The 20,430-nt window shown below is 40.5% G+C and overlaps 1 protein-coding gene across 3 annotated transcripts in view; it reads right to left on the reverse strand.

Annotated features, from left to right (window-relative positions):
- IMPACT (impact RWD domain protein) overlaps positions 1–20,136 on the reverse strand; it is a 39,534-nt gene extending 19,398 nt beyond the window's left edge. For 2 of the 3 annotated variants that reach the window (XM_048840498.1, XM_048840496.1), the window contains exons 1-7: positions 19,994–20,136; positions 18,625–18,753; positions 17,714–17,766; positions 17,034–17,096; positions 11,017–11,102; positions 6,623–6,763; positions 6,194–6,288 (exon numbers count right to left, since the gene is read on the reverse strand). In XM_048840498.1, coding sequence (XP_048696455.1) covers positions 6,194–6,288; positions 6,623–6,763; positions 11,017–11,102; positions 17,034–17,096; positions 17,714–17,766; positions 18,625–18,753; positions 19,994–20,029 — 603 coding nt within the window. In that variant the 5' untranslated portion in view covers positions 20,030–20,136. The remainder of the gene's footprint in view (positions 1–6,193; positions 6,289–6,622; positions 6,764–11,016; positions 11,103–17,033; positions 17,097–17,713; positions 17,767–18,624; positions 18,754–19,993) is intronic. The other variant, XM_048840497.1, reaches the window with a different exon arrangement.
- Between the last annotated feature and the right edge of the window lie 294 nt (positions 20,137–20,430).

The following is a 20,430-nucleotide window of genomic DNA, read 5'->3' on the forward strand; positions in this document are numbered from 1 at the left end:
CCTAGACCTCCCCCACTGCAACTTGAGACCACTGCTTCTTGTTCTGTCATCTGCCACCAATGAGAACAGCCTAGCTCTATCCTCTTTGAACCCCCCTTCAGGTAACTGAAGGCTGCTATCAAATCCCCCCTCACTCTTCTCTTCTGCAGACTAAATAACCCCAGTTCCCTCAGCGTCTCCTCATAAGTTATGTGCCCCAGCCCCCTAATCATTTCCGTCGCCCTCCGCTGGACTCTTTCCAATTTGTCCACATCCCTGCTGTAGTGGGGGGGACCAAAACTGGATGCAATACTCCAGGTGTGGCCTCACCAGTGCCGAATAGAGGGGAATAATCACTTCCCTCAATCTGCTGGCAATGCTCCTACTAATACAGCTCAATATGCCACTGACCTTCTTGGCAACAAGGGAACACTGCTGACTCATATCCAGCTTCTCATCCACTGTAATCCCCAGGTCCTTTTCTGCAGAATTGCTGCTTAGCCAGTTGGTCCCCAGCCTGTAGCAGTGCATGGAATTCTTCCTTCCTAAGTGCAGAACTCTGCACTTGTCCTTGATGAACCTCATCAGATTTCTTTTGGACCAATCCGTCACTCTAGACCCTGTCCCTACCCTCCATTGTATCTACCTCTCCCCCCTGGCTTAGTGTCATCTGCGAACCTGCTGAGGGTGCAATTAATCAGTTCATCCAGATCATTAATAAAGATGTTGAACAAAACCGGCCAAAGGACCGACCCCGGGACACTCCACTTGATACCGATTGCCAACTAGACATCGAGACGTTGATCACTACCCACTGAGCCTGACAATCTAGCCAGCTTTCTATCCACCTTATAGTCCATTCATCCAATCCATACTTTTTTAACTTGCTGGCAAGAATACTGTGGGAGACCATATCAAAAGCTTTGCTAAAGTCAAGATATATCACATCCACTGCTTTCCCCATATCCACAGAGCCAGTTATCTCATCATAGAAGGCAATCAGGTTGGTCAGGCATGACCTGCCCTTGGTGAATCCATGCTGACTGTTCCTGATCACCTTCCTCTCCTCCAAGTGCTTCAAAATGGATTCCTTGAGGACCTGCTCCATAATTTCACCGGGGATTGAAGTGAGAATGACTGGTCTGTAGTTCCCTGGGTTCTCTTTTTTCCCTTTTTAAAATATGGGCACTATATTTGACTTTTTCCGATCGTGCAGGACCTCCCCTGATCGCCAAGGATAATGGCCAATGGCTCTGCAATCACATCAGCCAAATCCTCAGCACCCTTGGATGCATTAGATCTGGACCTATGGACTTGTGCACATCCATTTTCTAAGTAGTCCTTAACCTGTTCTTTCACTACTGAGGGTTGATCACCTACTCCCCATGCTGCGTTACCCAGTGCAGCAGTCTGGGAGCTGCAAAAAATGCATTGAGTACTTCAGCTTTTTCCACATCATCTCTCACTACGTTGCCTCCCCCATTCAGTAAGGATCCCACATTTTCCATGATCATCTTCTTGTTGCTAACACACCTGTAGAAACCCTTCTTGTTACCCTTCACATCCCTTGCTAGCTGCAATTCCAATTGTGCCTTGGCCTTGGCCTACAAGTCTGGTTAATAAAGGCAACAGTGTTGATGTAATATATTCATACTTCTGTGGGGCTTTTGACTTGTTACCATACAACATTTTTATTAAAAACTGGAATAATATATAATTCACATGGCACACTGTAAATGGCTTAAAAACTGGCTAATTGTAAATGGGGAATTGTCATCAAGAGGGTCCATTTCCAGTGGGGTCCTGTGGGGATTGGTTCTTAGTCCTACACCACTTAACAATTTTATTAATAACCAGGAAGAAAACAAAATTATTACTGATAAAGTTTGCAGACGACACAAAACCTGGGGGAGTGGTAAATAACGAAGAAGATAGGTCACGGATTCAGAACAATCTGGATTGCTTGGTAAACAGGGCACAAGCAAACAATATGCATTTTAATAGGGCTAAATGTAAACGTATACATCTATAAACAAAGAATGTAGGCTATTCTTACAGGATGGGAGATTCTATCCTGGGAAGCAGCGACTGAAAAAGATTTGAGGGTCATGGTGGATAGTCTGCTGGACATAATCTCCCAATGTGATGCTCTGACCAAAAGAGCTAATGAGATACTGGGATGCACAAAAAGGGGAATCTCAAGAAGTAGAGAGGTTATTTTACCTCTATATTTGGCACTGGTGTGACTGGGCTGGAACAGTGTGTCCAGTTCAGATGCTCACAATTCAAGACAAATGTTGATAAATTGGAGAGGGTTCATGAAGAGCCATGAGAATGACTGAAGAATTAGAAAGCGTGCCTTCTAGCGATAGGTTCCAGGAGCTCAATTTATTTAGCTTTATAAAGAGAAGGTTAAGGGTAACTTGATTACAGTCCAAACGTATTCACACGGGGAACAATATTTAATAATGGGCTCTTCGATCTCGCAGAGAAAGGTATAACATGATCCAATTGTTGGACGTCGAAGCTAGACAAATTCAGACTGGAAATGAGGCATAACTTTTTAATGGAAAGAGTAATTAACCATTGGAACAATTTACCAAAGATTGTGGTGGATACTCCATCTCTGATAATTTTTAAATCAAAATTGGATGCTTTTCTAAATAGTATGCTCTAGGAATTATTTTAGGGAAGTTCTATGGCCTGTGTTATACAGAAAGTCAGACTAGATGATCATAATGGTCCCTTCTCCCCTTAGAATCTATAATGTACTATTTTAGGTGATATTACACATAACAGAGTATCATTCCCTCCATTCAGATGAATCTTTGCAAACCTGTTATGGCACAGATTTAAACTGTGATCCAACATATACAGACTGATAGTGAGTGCAGTTATGTCTAGTACAAGTTTTCCAGGATGCTCCATGAATTTTATTTGCAGCAGATTGTGAAAAAAAGCGTGGGGGATTTTTTTATTTTTAATCCCTATACCATTATTTGGGCAGATCTCATCTGTTATTTCAAACAGATGTATCTGGAATGTTGTATATTTCTAAATGATTTAATTTTCCATACTTGTTACTAAGATACAAGATTAGATGCCTGAATTTCTGTTTATTTCAAATTTTGTGTGCTCCTCTCATAATGAATTCTAAAGAATTTCCATTAAAAATGTTGGTTTTTCTTCGCACATATTTCCTCCTGTGCTTTTTCAATTTTTTAACTCTGCAATAAAGTTAAATACATACACATCTTTTCCATAATAGATTTAAATAAAATTCAATAGTATACAATGGATCTGAAGATTTTTCAGTGTGATTTTACTAAATCAGCTTAATCTGATTTCACACTAATGGCTAGATTGCCCATAGAAGTGTGGGGAACAAAGGAATGGAACCCAGTAGCTCTTGCAGTTGGGACATACAGGGAGATAAGTAGCCACTACTTGGCATTTTTTTACCTGGCATCACCCTAGAATCACACAAAAGCTCTAGTGGAGCTCTGAAGGATCCTTCTTCTATATTATTTTGGAGGTGGAGCCAAAGGAGGTGAAACAGCACCAGTCTTCTGATGCATCATGCCTAGCTGACCATGCAGATATCTAAGTGGATAGCCAACTGAGAGTTAATACAGCATTAACTCCTTAAGAGCTTGGCTCCTCTGTAACTGCTACTGCACTTCAGAGGGACTCAACCAATGGATGCACAGGACCTGAAGGAGACATACTGCCAGGGCTGGGATGGAAGCCAATGGAGAACCTTGGGGAGAAGCCAGCCCTCCAAGTGGACACCTCTGAAACCACAGCAAGAGGGTTCTTTTTCACTGTGAGCCATCAGAATCTGCGAGATTAGGAGCCCAAACACTAACCCCAAGCCTTTCTCCCTAAACTCCTCCCAGTAGAAGGGACAGTCATCTGACAATCTGGAGGTTAAGTATATATTTTCCTGGTCTTTTGCCCTTCTCCTGTGGGTAAGCACAAACTAGCTTAGGGCATTCATTATTGCTTTTCATCTCACCAGTAAGAATTTATGAAGGATTTTTTCAGTGTATCTTGTATGAATTAATTTGTTTGGTGGAGGAAACGAGGATACTCAAAGGGAGATAACACTTTCAAATTGGATTAGTATTTTATACTTTCAAGTATATACATAGAAAAGATGCCAAGTAAAGATACATTCCAAAATGATCAAACAATCCAGTTCCATAGACTATATATGCAATGTGCATGTTTTTGTTTTTTAAATATCAAAAGAATAAGTTAACACAAAATATTAAGTCAGAATAATAAATAATGCCCAATGAATGTAGACCCAGGGCGGGTAAAGAAGCCCCTTTGCAAACTCAAAACATAAAATACCAAAAGTTATCTTCCAAGCACCAGGTCAACTCTTTGTAGCATCTTTCAAAAAATTAAATGCCAACCATGGAAGCTGTTGCATTTTAAACACCTAAACCCTTCAGCCAAAGAAGAGTAGAAAAAGTAATGCTAGAAAACATGCTAAATTGCCTGTGTTTTACCATTACCCATTTACCCATTACCTTTGTTTTCAGTTTTAAAATAATAATTACTATACCAATTAAAAGTAATATTATTTAAAACCATATTAAAGGTTAATTGAAACTGTTAAAAAATAAATGTAAAATACTGAACAATATTTAGACGTTACAAAGCACCTTACATTTTTATAGTGCTTTACAAGTATTAATTAATATTGTGAAGTAGACAAAGTGTTATGAATAGATGCTATTCCCTCCATAGTTACTGATGAAGCTAGTTTTTGTTATGAACCCAGTTTTGACCACACATACCATCACTTTAACTTTGCCCAATCAAAACCCTGTCTGTCTGAAATTTCCTAATTATTTTGAGAAGAGGGATGAAGAGAGGAAAGGAGAAGCATTATTTAGTTTTCTGCATAGGTAGCTTTAAAAACCTGTTCAGATGAGTACCTCTCTGCGGAGATCCTACTGTGTCCATGTCACAAATATATACTTTAGGAAGCGCACACCCACTGGTTATGGGCTTCCTCCTATCAGTATCTGTGCTATGCGTAGCTTAAGAACTGTGACCAATAGGTGCAAGTAACCCAAAGCAAGAAGAGGAAATAACATTGGTGGTACTGATTCCCTCCTTTCCTGAAGCCATATTATCCAGAGGAACTGAATTTTAGTGCCCGTCTAGCCACCGTAGTCAAAATAATATGTATATGTCAAGTGATAAAGATTCTGTAGGTCACATTACACCCTCCATGACAACCATGCAACTCTATTACCTCCAACAGGTTTGTTCTATATATCTAAAGTACTCATATGGCCCCTGTTGACACAGAATCTGAGCACTTCGCAATCTTTAATGCATTTTATGCTCAACATGCCTGAGAGGTAGAGAAATACTATTAGCCCCATTTTACAGGTGGGAAACAGAAACATTGACTAAGTGATTTGCCCAAGGTCACACAAACTTCTTGTGGTGGAGCAGGGATTTGAACTCCCAAGTCCTTGGCTAATGCCCTAACCATCATTCCCCTCTTTGTAGCAGCTGTCAAAAATGTAAATGCCAACCACAAAAGCATGCATTTTAAACAACTAATCCCCTTATGATCAGCCAAAGAAGAGCAGAAAAGGTAATGCTATAGAACAGGCTAAATTGCACCCAATACTCTTGTTTTCTGTTTTTGTTCAGGTATAATAGACACAGAATTTTGTTAATGATCCACAAGACTCCAGATCACTTTTCCATAGCTTTATTGGCTATATAGTATCAAAGAGACTGAAAAATAATTATTATTTGTATCACTAAAATGAGAACATGTGACTAAGAATACAAAAAAGATTAAAGATGTTGAGCTAGAAATTTAATGTGCATTCAGTCCCTTTTCAGAGTAGAAAGGCACTTTACACAATTTGTCAGTGTCACAACTAGGACTAGAAAACAAATCTCCTCACTCCCAATCCCATGCCTAGTCCACTTGAAAGCAAGTGATAATAATACTTACCTTCTTCAACAGTGATGTGGGACAACTGCATTAATGGGAAGTATCACAGGGAATAGATTCAGCAAATGGTGAATGACAACGACTGGTTCTTATCACAACAGTATTAATATACTTTTCACAAAATAGAGATGCATTCAGATAGTTCCAAGTACATCAGTGGTATTTAATCAGGCACAAAACTGTAGGATACAAATCTGTCTTACAAGCTTTACTAACCTGTTTGGGGCTCACTACAGGAGCAAGATGTGCTTGAAAAGTGCTCCTTCGGTCCGAGATTGGGTTTCCATGATTAATTGGTGGCAGTTCTTCATCTACCGATTTAAAATTAAGACCTCTTTATTTATATTTTTATTTTGGGGAGAAATATGTTTACAACTTCCTAACAATGTATTTAGCTAGCTAGGAAATAAAAATAAATTCTAAATAACAACTCAGAAAAAGCTGAAATGACAATATCTCACACACCACAAAAAAAGGAAGTTTTATAGTTACTATACAGTACTATACGCTAGGGAAACAAAATACTTTTTAAAAACAAATATTGCATTATTATTTGATAAAATACAAAGGATGGTGATAAAAAGTAGAAATATAAAGATTTTCTCTTCTAAATTTTTATAACAAAATTAGTAGAGATTCTTTTACCTTCTTGGCTTTCAGATATAACAAAATTCAATGTTTTAACTGTATCTTCTTGAACTGGTTGATACTCCAGGGAATAATCACCTTCATTGTCTTCATCATCTTCATCAATCTCTTCAGTAATTTTCTCAACGTTTGGTCCTGCTGGTGTAGAATGATAGAATTTGTAACAAATTTTATCAGGGTTGTCTAGCGCAAAGTATAATCTCCGATCACTTTGCTCAAAAGTCTCTAAAACCAAAAGAATAAATCAGTTTTATGACTGATTAAACTATTAAATGTATTTGAAAATAACATTAATTGCAACTGTCATTTTTTGTGCAATATTTGTGATTGCAATCTTGCTAAAAGGTATTATTGTAATACTGGCAGTATGACAGGTTTCAGAGTAACAGCCGTGTTAGTCTGTATTCGCAAAAAGAAAAGGAGTACTTGTGGCACCTTAGAGACTAACCAATTTATTTGAGCATGAGCTTTCGTGAGCTACAGCTCACTTCATCCGATGAAGTGAGCTGTAGCTCACGAAAGCTCATGCTCAAATAAATTGGTTAGTCTCTAAGGTGGCACAAGTACTCCTTTTCTTTCTACTGGCAGTATGGTAGCCATATGCAATAGACTATAAAACATATTCTGTTTTAATATTGGTTTTTAAAACTGAAGAAAATCATTACCTACTATTTAGATCAAAAGATTAAAATGTTGTTGTTGTTAAATAAATAGTAAGATCAGAATGAAAACTGAAGTTTAGTCATCCAAGTGTGATCCACATTAAACAGAGTTCCATACCACAAAAACAGTCCACATAATTTGGCAAAAATTATATGCTTTGGTCAAGGAAGTGTGAAGACTGACTTACTCACAGAATCAGAAATGAGATGAAAATGGCCTGGTAGGTTATCAAACCTATCCCCCCTGCTAAAGTAGGATTGTTCCCTATGGTGCACTTTTAGTATTTTGTCTACTCTATTTTTAAATATAAAGACTAAGCTTTTTAGCCTAGTGACAGTTAGTGTTAGTGACTGTTCCCTCCAGCTCAGGTCATTTGTTCAGCCCTGTAGGAAAGATCTGAACCTAATGCCCAACTATAACTAGTATGAGGTAATAAAATCCTTCAGTTTTTACTATTCCCAATTTCTTTCTGGTCACGTTTAAGTTCTATGGTGGTGAAAGATGCTACACTGACAGTGCTGGAGACTGAAGTCTTTTATTCACTGGAAATTAGACATTCTTATGGTTGCTGGCAGTGCCAGTTTCCTCAGTAGCATAGCTACAATGGCGTGAGAGGTGCTGTCATATCAAGGCTCATAAGGTTATGGGGGCCTACCCAGCAGAGGCTGTTCTACCTTAGGGATCATTGTACTTTCATCACAGTCTACCTACAGGCTGGCTAGGCAGCAGCCAACCAGCTGGGGCTCCAAAGAGCAGGAAACAGCCCCTAGCTGGGCTTCCGAGAAAAATGCTCCCAGGGGCTCTGAGGACCAGGAAGCGGCACCCAGGCTATCTGACAGGGAAGCACTCCTGCCCTCTCCACAGCCACTTCCTGCTCCCAGCATGGTACGATCATGGCTGTGGTTCAGGCACCAAGCAGCTCAGAGCTGCCAATGGAAGCACCACGAATGCTGCTGGGCCTTCACGTTGGCATCCCAATGCACATGCCACTCCGAAGCCAGACCCCATGGGCCCTGATGCTTGGCAGCCCGCAGCCCCTGCCCTGGTTGCAGCCTTGGATTTGCACTATAGTCACCATGTCACCAGCGAGAAGCTCATCTGGAAAGTTGTAGGGAGGACTGGTGGTGCAGGGAACCAGACAGGGAGTATGAGCTAGAAGAGGCTGGGGGTGTGGGCTGGGGGTGTGAAGTGCAGGGGGACAGGCAGAAGGTGCATGCTGGGATAACCTGTGGGAGTGGAGTGTGGGGAGGCGAGTGGGGGGTACATGGTGCAAGTATGAAGAGCCAGGCAGAGGGTGGGGGCTGGGATGGGCTTCGGGTGCAGGGGGCCAGATTATGGGCTCAGGGGGTCAGAAAGGGGATATAGAATGGGAGCCAGGCTGGTGGTGTCCAGGTCCCATTGTGGTTGAGCTGAGTGGCTGCAGGGGCACAGATGGGAAGCAGCCCCTGATTAGAATTAATCTCTTAGTTCTGTTAGAATGTGTTTCTCCTAACTAAGCTATTTTCACTACTGCACTCTAGCTCCTATGCAACATTTTGACAATGGAAAACTATTGTCAACCTCATCTGATAAGACAGTTAAATTGGGCTTATTGAGTAGCTGGAGCATACCACTGAATCTTGCCCTATGGGGTGGGAACAAACCCTATCTCAATAGAGTGTGTATCTTAGAGGTACTTAGAAGATGTTACAGATGTTGGTGAAGGCTGGCTTTTTATCTAGGCCAGAAAATATTTCTATGACATGGAAGCAACATAAGTGCCTGACTTAGATAGTAATGGGAAATGGACTATCATGATCTTGGAAAAGTGTATCAAAGGTATCATGATCTTGGAAAAGTGCTACAAATGTAGTTGTTTTAATATATGTTTTTGTTTGATTGATTGATTGATTGCCTGGCAGTATGGATTCTTGTGTTTGCTTTTTGTGACTAGTGACTGCACTTTCAAGAGCAGTCTGTATATCTGTGACATTTGCTTGCATTTGGTGCCCAGCCACATGATGTGAATGTAAAGCAAATGCTGTTTGTGGTCAAGCTGCAAGTTCTTTCACAGGCAAAACTGTGGGTTCAGGTATAAAGGTTCCACATTGCATCACAGGCAGTCCTTCGACTTTCGACACAATTGGTTCCCGAAAATTGAGTCATAAGTTGAAATGTCGTAACTCAGAACCGCAATCCAGTCCATTGCGGGACTGAGCATCGTAAAGTCAAAACCAATTTTCCTAAGTTGAATCAGGGTGTCAATTCAGAAGTGCTGTGCCATTTGTCATAAGTCGAACAACAAAGTCAAGGACTGCCTGTGCTCCCCTTTTACAGCAGTGTAACTCCATCTGTTTAATTCTAATACAGGTGCACCAACTTGAAACTATAGTAACACAACAGTGACTCAAGCCCTTGGGATTTTTGACTAACTACATATGTGCTTTCAATGTACCTTGCTTCTTAGTTTAATATTTGGCATATAAAATCTGAGTTGTGTGTGTTCTATGTTTATATGATATGTATTACTAATGTGTGAAGTCTCATAACTGCTGTTGCAATAGATTGTCAAGTAGTTAAAATGTATTCGTAAAATGTTTGTTAGGTTTTGAATATGGGTGTTTTATCTTATGACAACATCACACACAAGACACACATGACAGAATTATCAACTTGAGATAATGTACCCTCCACTACAAAATTTACATCACTGCCTCTGATCATTTTGTATAAATGTGTGAACAGAACTTTTTTGTGCGTAAATATCTTGCAAAAATGTACAGACCATAGCCTGTATATGGTGTTTGTGTATTTATGGATAACATAAATATGTTCTGATTTTCCAAGATGGTAAAGATAAGCAAAATTTTAGATATTGGAATCAGAAAGGGAGCCCCTAACCTATTCTTGCACCAGGCCTTCTGGGGCCTTGCTACGCCCCAGAATTTCCTCACATTTCCCTTCCAAGATCCATCCACATGGACCTGGATGAAATCACTCCTAGGGATGAGTTAGTTCCATCTCTATGCAGATGAGTGCCAGTTATGATGTTAGGTTTTATAACATGGTAACCTGTTGAGAGGAAAACTGACTGAGCCAACTAACATTTTTTAAAAAGCCAAGAAAATTTTGTCATCTGAGAGTAAGTTATGACCAGAGGTTGTTGCCAACACTCTTGGAGTCATTAAAGCCTTAATATCTCATTACTTATTCCTACATTATTTATTCCTACACTATTTGGAGTCATTAAAGCCTTAATATCTCATTATTTATTCTTCCATTATTTATTCCTACAGACATCTAGTTGCCTTTTTAGTTCTTACACCCAAATATTCAAAAATTTCACTTTTCAGTTTATTGTGGGCTATTGAAAACTAACATTAGATTTTATAATGAAAAAAACAGTGGCGCTATATACAATCAGGAAATGAAGCACAGAAGAGAACCACTATTGTACTTGCAGACATAAGACGCAGACGCAAGAGGACAGGCGCTCTGAACAACCGTCACGGGCGGTAAGAAGGAACAGAGGGCACAGGGTTAGCAGCACCTCATATACCGGCATGACGCAGGACTCGAGGGCATCAGAGCCAGCCCTACGGATATCATGAAGGCAAAAAATTCCAACAATGGTGCACATGGACGCGCACACCATCTCGAATAGAATCAACATGAGCAAGCGCTGGAAGCATCTTACTTTAAAATTAAAACAAAAGTAAACAGAAAACACCACATATTTTCTACATTACCTGTATCAGATGACTGAGATTTTTCTATCAGAACTTCTCGTATCTTTTCCACCCAGAGGTAAAGGATGCTTTCACCAAGATTCTTCCTGGAAGTTATACAAAATTCACAGTAAGTAAAAGGGCCTTTTCAGAGGCTTCACTTGGGAAATTATTTAAATTCAATAAATAATATGAACAAATTTTAGAAGTACATTATAGAAACATTATATATTGAAATGCTAAAGGATTGAGACATGCATGTGGGAGTAGAGTTCTTTTCTGAGTGGTGGTTTACTGTTTGAAATTCTTGATCACTTCCATTACAAGGTGCTGTAATTTAGGCTTTCTTCAGCTCCAAGGGTACCACTCAGATTTCCCTTAGCATCCTAGAGATTTATGTACGTTCACGAGTCCCATTACCACACTGAACATGAAGCCTCTTTAAATGTCTCAAAATATTGTTCAATACTATAGTATAAAACCTCAGTAGAATATTGTCCCCTACTCAGAAGGTGATGGTCCTATTTTTGACTCCCATGTTTTTTCCTAAGCCTCATGATCTTTAAGGTAAAGCAAGGTTGCACAGACTGCAGTCTATAAGAACACTCAAACCCTGATCCTGCAAACACTCTGCATATGCTTAACTATAAATCAGTAGTTCATATTGACTCCAGTGGAATTATTCATGTGCTTACAGTTAAGTCTGTGCATAACTGTCTGCAGTATTGGACAGTTAATAGTTACTATTTGGAAAGAACAAAACCTTTCCCAACTCTTTACAGATTAAGGGGAGAAATCCCAGGGAAAAGCCCTTCAACATAAACTTTTATTAAATGGATCATTGACAGTGTACCTGTACTGGATGGGTTAAAATTAAATTCTAGGAGATTTATTATTATAATCAGCTACTACTTCTATGAAAAATCTCTACATTCTTGAAATACGGCTGCCCTGTAGTTGAGACTTGGAGTTCAATTCCTACCTTAATGAAATATTACTCCCAATTCTACAGCTAGATCAAATTCTTGGTTTCTGAAGCTAATCCTTTAATATCTGTTTTAATTAAGCATTCCTCAACCCACCTCCTGGACTGTGATACCTCTAGATAATCTCCTATAGTGTGGATCTGCAGAGGCAATTCAGGATGAAGAAAGATAGATTACCCATCAGTACATGGAGTTCTGGCTGTATTGCTTCTGCAGATCCACACTGATAATTCTTCCTTACTCTTTTTTTGAAGGCCTTTGGTGAATATTTAAAGGTAGAGAGGAACTAAGAACTGCTATAAAGACTGCCTTTACTATTTCCTGGTCTTTGCACTTTCAGATCTTAGACAGACACAAATAGCTTCAAACAATTTTATAACTATAAGTGGTTCCACTGCTCACAAGACATGGCACAAAACTTCTATGGTGTGGATCTGCAGAGGCAATAAATTTGGAAAATTCCAATTATTGGTTATGAATCATGTTACTAAAGTTTGTTTTAATTACAGGTGAACAGATTTGCTGACAGTACAGTTATTCTTTCATAAGCAATAAAGGAGAGCATGACATATGTACAAAAAAGCAGATTGAGTGCTACAGCAAATATAAATACTATTATAAAAAGTTAAATCAATTATTTGTTTTTAATTATTTTGTAACAGTTGATCCATCTTTCCTCCAAACAATTCAGGAGATCCAACACAGGGAATAAGTCTCTCAATTTCTATCAGTTTTTCTTGTGAGCCACAATTCTATAGTGTACATTTATTTTCATAATAATTTTGATTAAATATGGAGTTATTTCAAGGATTCATACCACAAATGCTTTTTATTATGTATGACAATGTCCTAATTTATTAAAATTATACAAAGTCAGACACAGAAATCAAGAAAGTGTACTGATAAGGGTGAAACTTTCTTCCAATAATGAAAGTTAAATAATTAATTAGAAAGAAGTTTATAAATGTACTTCAGTGCCTCTCGGTGTTACAGTCATGGTACTGCGTGTTTACCTCTACCTGTATATATTCTTGCTTTTCCTTCACGTAATCATATTTTTCCTTGAAGTAATCTAATCACATGTAAAATTGTACATGTAATTTGCACAGAAATGGAAAATACTTATTAGGAACATTTTTATACTTTGCACAGAATTCGGAATCTATTACAAGCTGAAACTGCATGTACTAGAAAATGAAAATTTAGAACACTCGCCAAAATTTTTCCAATTATGATTTTTTTTTAAAGATGCTTAAAATTTGTATGTTTGCCAGGGTCACAAGACCAAAATGCATCAAATGTGCAAACTCAGGCTTCACTTTCAATAATTTTTTTCAAGTTACAGCCATCTTCTGGAATAATAATGCATAAGTACAATTCTGGGGTAGAAAAATAGGTTTAAAAATGTAAACTTTCAGTAAATCTGTATATTACTACTGAACATAATCAAAACATTTAGGCACTAATATTATTAAGAAAAGACTCAAACAAAGAATCAGGAAAGTATAGACTTGTAGCTGTGACCTCAGAATCCAGACATACTCTAGACATGCTCCTTTCTGACAAGTATGTATACCAGTACCATTTTTTAATACTTGCAATTTATTAAATTCTGTATAATGAAGAGCAAGAATTTTAACTACAGAGTCATGAATAATTTTGTTTAGCAATTCTATTTATTATATTTAATGTTTTCCACTTCATAGCAGATTTCATATTACTGAACTCTCATTAGGAAATGTTCTGGAATGGGTGAGATCGGACAAATCTCATGCAGTGTCACTGATGGGTCCAGGCAACTCCCTGAGGACTTCTTGAATATTAGCCACACCTTAAACCCTGCCTATTTCTACGCTACTCCCATTCTGGTAGTTCCTGTTCCAAGGTTGCTTTGATTTTCTTAGCATTTGTACCAACGATGTTAAATTAAACTGTTCATTTAACAGAAGCCTGATACTGAGAATCTCTTGGAAAGGAATAAGTGTCTACACTTGTTGAATGTGTAACTTTTAATATATTAAGGGACCCAGAGTTCTGTTTGTGGTTTGTAATTCTGCGATATAAAACCAACATTATTCAAGTTATATCTGTATTGTCAATGACTAAAACTTCTTAATGAGGTAGGAAAAAGCACCTAAACTGCAATGTTCATGGGCAGGATAGCACAGGGGCCAGTTTAAGAAAAGGTACGTGTACACTTATGGCAGTGTGCAAAGGAGACACTGCACCCCCAGCTAGCACAGGTATAAACAACAATGTGGATGGCAAAGCATGGCTTCGGTGAGTAGAGTGCCTCACACCCCTGAAATCCCAGGGAGGCTCTTACCGCCCAAGCAGCATTTCCATCTACACAGATATTTTTAGCAGTGTGATCTCCCCCTCCCCACTGGAGCCTTTCCCTGGCACTGCTTCCTGGCTGCCGGAGCCTTTCATTGCCGCATATAGCTACACATCGCCGTGACAAGTGTGGACGCTGCTTGCCTTCCACTGCAGTGTGTATCAGACATGTTGGCAGTGACTAAAAGTCAGACAGATCACTTAAAATAATTAGTGAAAGATTTGAGAATAATCTAAGTTATTTATGTTTAACAGAAGATTATCCAAGGTTTGGATAGGTTAGAGCTCAGAGCCCTACAAAAATAAGTGAGTGCTGTAAAGCTATGGTAGTCAATCCTGTAGGGGGCACTCCTGCCACCAACTTAAAACTGAACCAGAGCAAGTCCAGCATGTTAGAGACCACTGCTTTTAATACAGACTGCCGAATGAGATAGAAGGACAGATCTGTTGCTGCAATCAGTTTCTCCTAAGCAAAACAAAGAGGGGGGTGGAAATGTCAAATTGCCAGTTACATTTCCCACATTCCCATCCTGGGGACAGTTCTAACTTGCACCAGCTAACTATGGTCCACAAGGGTCCACGCACCAGCTAGGAATAGTCAGAGTATATCACACCCTGGCCACTGCACCCCAAACCTCGATATGGCCCCCGTTCCAAATGCTGTGGGTCAAAATGTGCAGAAGCCAGCTACTGTGTATCTACACATGCTAGAGACTCCCCCATGCCAAGCATCACCCTGGCTGGGGAATCTCTGGTCATTAAAGGTCCCTATAGCACTTTTCATAGGAGTAGAGCTGTTAACCCCCACACTCTGTTCAAGTTTTAACTTTGGTAATTACATTCTACCTCCCTAGATTCTCCAGGGCTTAGTTAGATAAGGTATCTGCCTCCAGGCCCTAACTGACTTACAGTGTTGTTTCCTGCCATTTAAAATCTACCAAAGTCCCCACCAAAGATTTTTGTATTTCAGTATTGAATGACATGACCTCAGTGCTTAATGTGTATTTCACTTTTGTTAGGTTCATATCAAGCTTTAGGATCAGATTGGATAAAATAGAATATATAAAATTATTGTTTCTATTATCCCATGCTAACACCAATAAACCCTGCAAAAACACAGTCTGAGCATTTCTAAATATTTATTTATTCTCACACATTATGAGAAGTTCTGTTATCTGCACATTACATTAACAAGCCTCTTCTAGCTACTGAGTGGCTTTATAGTTAATATTTTCTAAGGCTACTTTTATTTAAAATTCACTTTTTCTTTAGAGGAAACATTTGCTTTTAATAAAAACTGGTTTCTGCCTGTGTTCAAAGGTCTGAGTAGGTATTTTCAGATCCTGCAGTTTACTATATGGATATAGATTGGACATAAGGAATTTGACTTCCTGGGACCAAACTCTAAAAGTAACCTAACATATATTATAAGTCAAAACAAAGAATTCTATATCAATGGTACAAAGGGTTTAAAAATTATAATGATAATAGAAATTATCCATCAAGATTAATGCTTGTAACTTTATATAATGCCCCATTCTCAAAATAATTTAACAGATGTATAAAATGTACAGTAAGTATCTATTAGATTAGACTATTTTATTTATGCAGAAGTCTTACTTCATTTCAGCTGTTACAGCAATTACCTCAATCCTTCTGATTCAAGCATCTAGTACTCCTGGGGGAATTTTGCATCACTGTGTGGGTGCAGAATTCATGGCCCAAGCAGATTTCTTTGCTTACTCGCAGAAAAATGACTTCTGACGGGGACACAAAGGGAAGTCGCAAGAGCAGTCATGCACCCACTCTCTGGCAGTGCAGACAGGTTGGTTTGGGCACCCAGAGCAGCCGGTAGAGATATAAATCACTGCCTGGGAGTCGTGGGGGCTGGGTAGTCATATGTGTGTGAGAGAGAGACACTCTGTCCCTCTCGCTTGCTATTGCAACATGCTCGGCATGCAGGGGCCGGGCTTTGGGGTATTTCTGAAGAGGTGGGCGTGGGGCAGGCTCTGTTCCCTCAGGCAGAGGAGAACGCAGCAGCCTGCCTGCTTAGTGAATTGTTCCCATTGTGCTTAGTGAATTCCCCCAGGAGTATAAAACAGGTGTAAAAATGTTAAGGGTCCTTTACATTGCCAGAGTGGTGTAAAGGAGCCTTATTGTAAAGGACAGTATGGTCTTATAAATGCTTATGGTGCTTTAGTGATTAGAACTGGTCAAAATTTTTGGACTGAAAAAATTTGCTATCAAAATGTGCTCCATGAATTGTTTGCTACTGACCTTTTTGGAGATGGTCGGTAGCCAGTATAAATTGTGAGTTTGAGCCCCCAGCCCGCCCTTGCTCTTCAGTTGCCTATGATGTAACACTGAGCATGTGGCTGCATATATTTGTTGACTAACAATTAGAAGTAAAGGGTCAATACTAGCTACATTACTATTAGACAGAGGGGGTTTGGAAACTTCCTCCAATGCTCCCCACTCCCATTCTCCATCCATTGTATTATAGTTTAAATAAATTACCAAAATAATTGAAACTAGACAGATTATATTGCATTATTTTGACTTAAAAAAGACAGAATTTTACAGAATTTTAAAATATTGTGCGCATAATTTTTAATTTTTTGGCACAGAATTCCCGCAGGAGTAATCCAGTTAACATAATAGGTTTAGAGAGATGTGCAACTGAATTTTTAGAATTTTCCATCTTCTGCCACTTACACATAGATTTCTTCCAGGCTATTTGCTAGTTCCATATAATCCTGTCCTCGAAGCCAAGGGGCACTAGAATGACCAAAAAAAAATACAATGAAATTAGTGCCTACAAACTCTGCATTTTGGTGTCTTTGTTTAGCTCAAAAAATGATTGATTTAAAAAAATTACATTCAAAAGTAAAACCTTTAAGACAAAATATTGTCAACTGTTCCCACTGATAAAGATTTTGGTTTTCTAACATCTCAGGGTAAGCAGTCTTCCAAGATATTCTACTGCTCCCCTCTAACGCCCTACTTTGGGATTACCCCATCACTCCATTTGAAGAGGGCTCAACACACTTTCCATTTACTTGGTTCCAGAGTTGCTCTTAGCATAACGTAACATCTCTCCACTGTCTCCCCAAAAGCTGTGCATGCTGCTGCTTTTGTTCTCTCTGTCCCTGCTTCCATCCTGGCCTAACACACTTGCCCAGTGATCCTTTAATCCTGTAATGCTAACATTTCAATCCCAAATTAAACTGTAAACTTTACAAAAGTTTGTTAACATCTCTAATTCCCAGGATATATATTCAATTCAACCAGAGAGTTACCTTAAACTTCTACAAGCAGCTGCAATAATAATAATTTGAAACAAAATGCAGTAAATGTTTAAAATAAAAATCTGTTGACAAAGAGACATCACTTACTTCAGTTGATAAATAGGTGGGGCTGCAGCTGGATATTCAGAAGGCAGAATCACCTAAAAAGAATATTAAGTATAAATATTCATCAGGTTGGACCTCCAAAACTAGCTAAATTAAAAACAGACTATGGCAAAACCAATTGGAGTATTTGGATGGTAAGCCGTGTTATAAAAAGGAGGACATAGGTTGCTCCATTATTATGTGATGATATAAAGGCTGTATTTCTAGTGTGAGCGTATAATTCAGGCTTTTGCCCATCTGTGATACAAACAAAGTGTCATATACGCTACACTCTGTGAACAGATAAAGTAGCATACGATATATCCTTTACTATAAAGAAAAAAGGTTAGAAGTATACATATACACTTCAGCCCTGTCTACACTAAACAAAAAAGTATTGCAACAAACTATTGCTTGGAGTGCTCCTGACTTGTAATACTGTACAAAGCCATATAGGACTGGTATCCTAAACATTTTACAAACACTGATTGCAACATCTAGTAGAAAATCTTTCAAAGTCAGGTAAGGCTGAACTGTAATGCAGTCTAAAATGGTTTCTTTCTAATTCTGGAATAAAGCAGTAAGAGAACCAGCTGCACCAATTCAGCCAGCCCTTCTATGCAAAATACAGTGTATAAATAGATAAATAATGAAAGGACTATCCGGGAAATACACTTTTAATTAAAATATTTAAGGGTGTGGAAAAAGCAAAAATAATTACTGAAAAAGATAGCAGACAGCGACATTTTAAGGAGACAATAACTGAACAGACTGTGAAAAGCCTTTATCCTACGACTGGATCCATAGGAGCAGACCCTTGAGTCTATATGGAGCCCCATTAAACAAGGCACAAAGAGCAACCCTCCATGATTCCAATAGCAGAAACTGGGCCAAACTCTGTATCAACAACATACCTGCAAACAGAGAGTCCATTTTGGCTGCTCCAAACAATCACTAATCTTAATGCAAAATATCCTTTCATCTTCATCAACAACACACCAGTCATCACCATATATAGATGAGAGAGCGTCAATTTCATCGATCTACAAGAAAAGTATGTTAAATGACAAAGAACCCGACCCTCTAAGGTGCTGAGCACCCTCAATTCCCAATCACCAGAATTGTGCCCCTATCTGTAAATGAAATGAAAGTTGTCAAACACATAACTTACTGCACTGATATGATTTTTGCATCTTTTCAGTGCTACACATCAAACATTTTAAATGGACACCATCAACTTGAAAAACCACATCTGAAAAGGTCATACTACAGGTTTCCACCTGCATGGAGCCCAGTTAAAGTCAATGGAGCTAGCTCTATCCAATCACTTGAGCCTGCAAAGAACTCATTGCAGGATTGGGGCATATGTGAACACATTACTCTGAATTTACCAATTATATTGACAGGACAAATGGTTCTTTAAAAATGATACAGCGGACAAAACATTTAGATGCTGGTGTCTTGGGAAATAACAGTTCAACAGTTTTAATTTAATGACTTCTTCTTTTAAACTCTCAACAACAAAGTTGCTTTTTTGTAGCTTTATGCATTTGATTTCCCTGCTTGTACATATTTTTAACAGACAAAAACAAAGTTGGTGCCTACAACATAGGTGTATTTGGTAAATTTCCCATTGTCCCACTTGTGGTAGCAAACGGTGTCATTCCTAGCATAGATGAGGCTCCTGTAGCCACTGGTGTTTTTAATACACAGTGGCTCTAAATAGCAAAGCATTACGTGGGGGGGGGGGGGGCGGCAGGAGGGGATTGTGAAGGCCGGGTGACGGGCAGGACGCTGTACATGGGGGGGAGGGGGCAGTTCTGGTTGTGAAGGCTGGGTGAGGGGCAGGGCACTGTACATGGGGGGGAGGGGGCAGTTCTGGTTGTGAAGGCTGGGTGAGGGGCAGGACGCTGTAAGTGGGGGTGGGGGCGGGAAGCTTGTGAAGGCCAGGTGAGGGGCAGGGCACCGTACGTGGGGGTGGGGGCAGGAGGGGATTGTGAAGGCTGGGTGAGGGGCAGGGCGCTGTACGTGGGGGCGGGGGCGGGAGGTTGTGAAGGCCGGGGGGTGGGGGACAGGGCGCTGTACCTGGGGGCGGGGGCGGTTTGAAGGGGGGGTGAGGGGCAGGACTCGAAGGAGGCTATGGCGGGGGTGGGGGACGATAGCCCGGCAGGGCTCGCAGCAGGAGGCGCCACCCCGGGCGGCCGGGTCACCGCGCACAGCCCGGCCGGGACCGTCCCCGGAGCCGAGCCCGGCGTGTTTAACCCCCGCGCCCCCAGCACCCACTTGGCTCTGGGCCGTTTCCGCGTCACTCGCTGCCATTGGGCCCCGGGGCGGGGCACGTCCCTCCCAGCCCCACGCGCCGGCCGCCGCGAGGACGGTCTCCCCGCCCCGAAGGCGTGCGTGGTGCGAAGGCGCATGCGCGGCCGGAGTGGCCGGCGGGGGGGGCCTTGGGGCTGATGTTCTGCTCCGCTCGTGGGCGGCGGCGGCGGCGGCGGCGGGAGGGTGGCCCCGGGCCGGGGGAACAGAGCCGTGCGGGGCGGGGATGAGTGACCCGCAGAGATGGAGCCAGCCTCGAACAGCTGCGATCGGAGCTGCCCAGGAGCAACCCGGCCGCGTGCGGGGCTGTGCGGGCTGCGCTGCTCGCCTCGAAACGTACCTAACCCCGCGTCCATTCCTCGTCATTCGCCTGCGCGGCCAGCCCGTGTGCGCTCGCCGCCTCC

The sequence above is a fragment of the Caretta caretta genome, chromosome 2 (genome assembly GCF_965140235.1).
Source record: "Caretta caretta isolate rCarCar2 chromosome 2, rCarCar1.hap1, whole genome shotgun sequence".
Classification (NCBI taxonomy): domain Eukaryota; kingdom Metazoa; phylum Chordata; order Testudines; family Cheloniidae; genus Caretta; species Caretta caretta.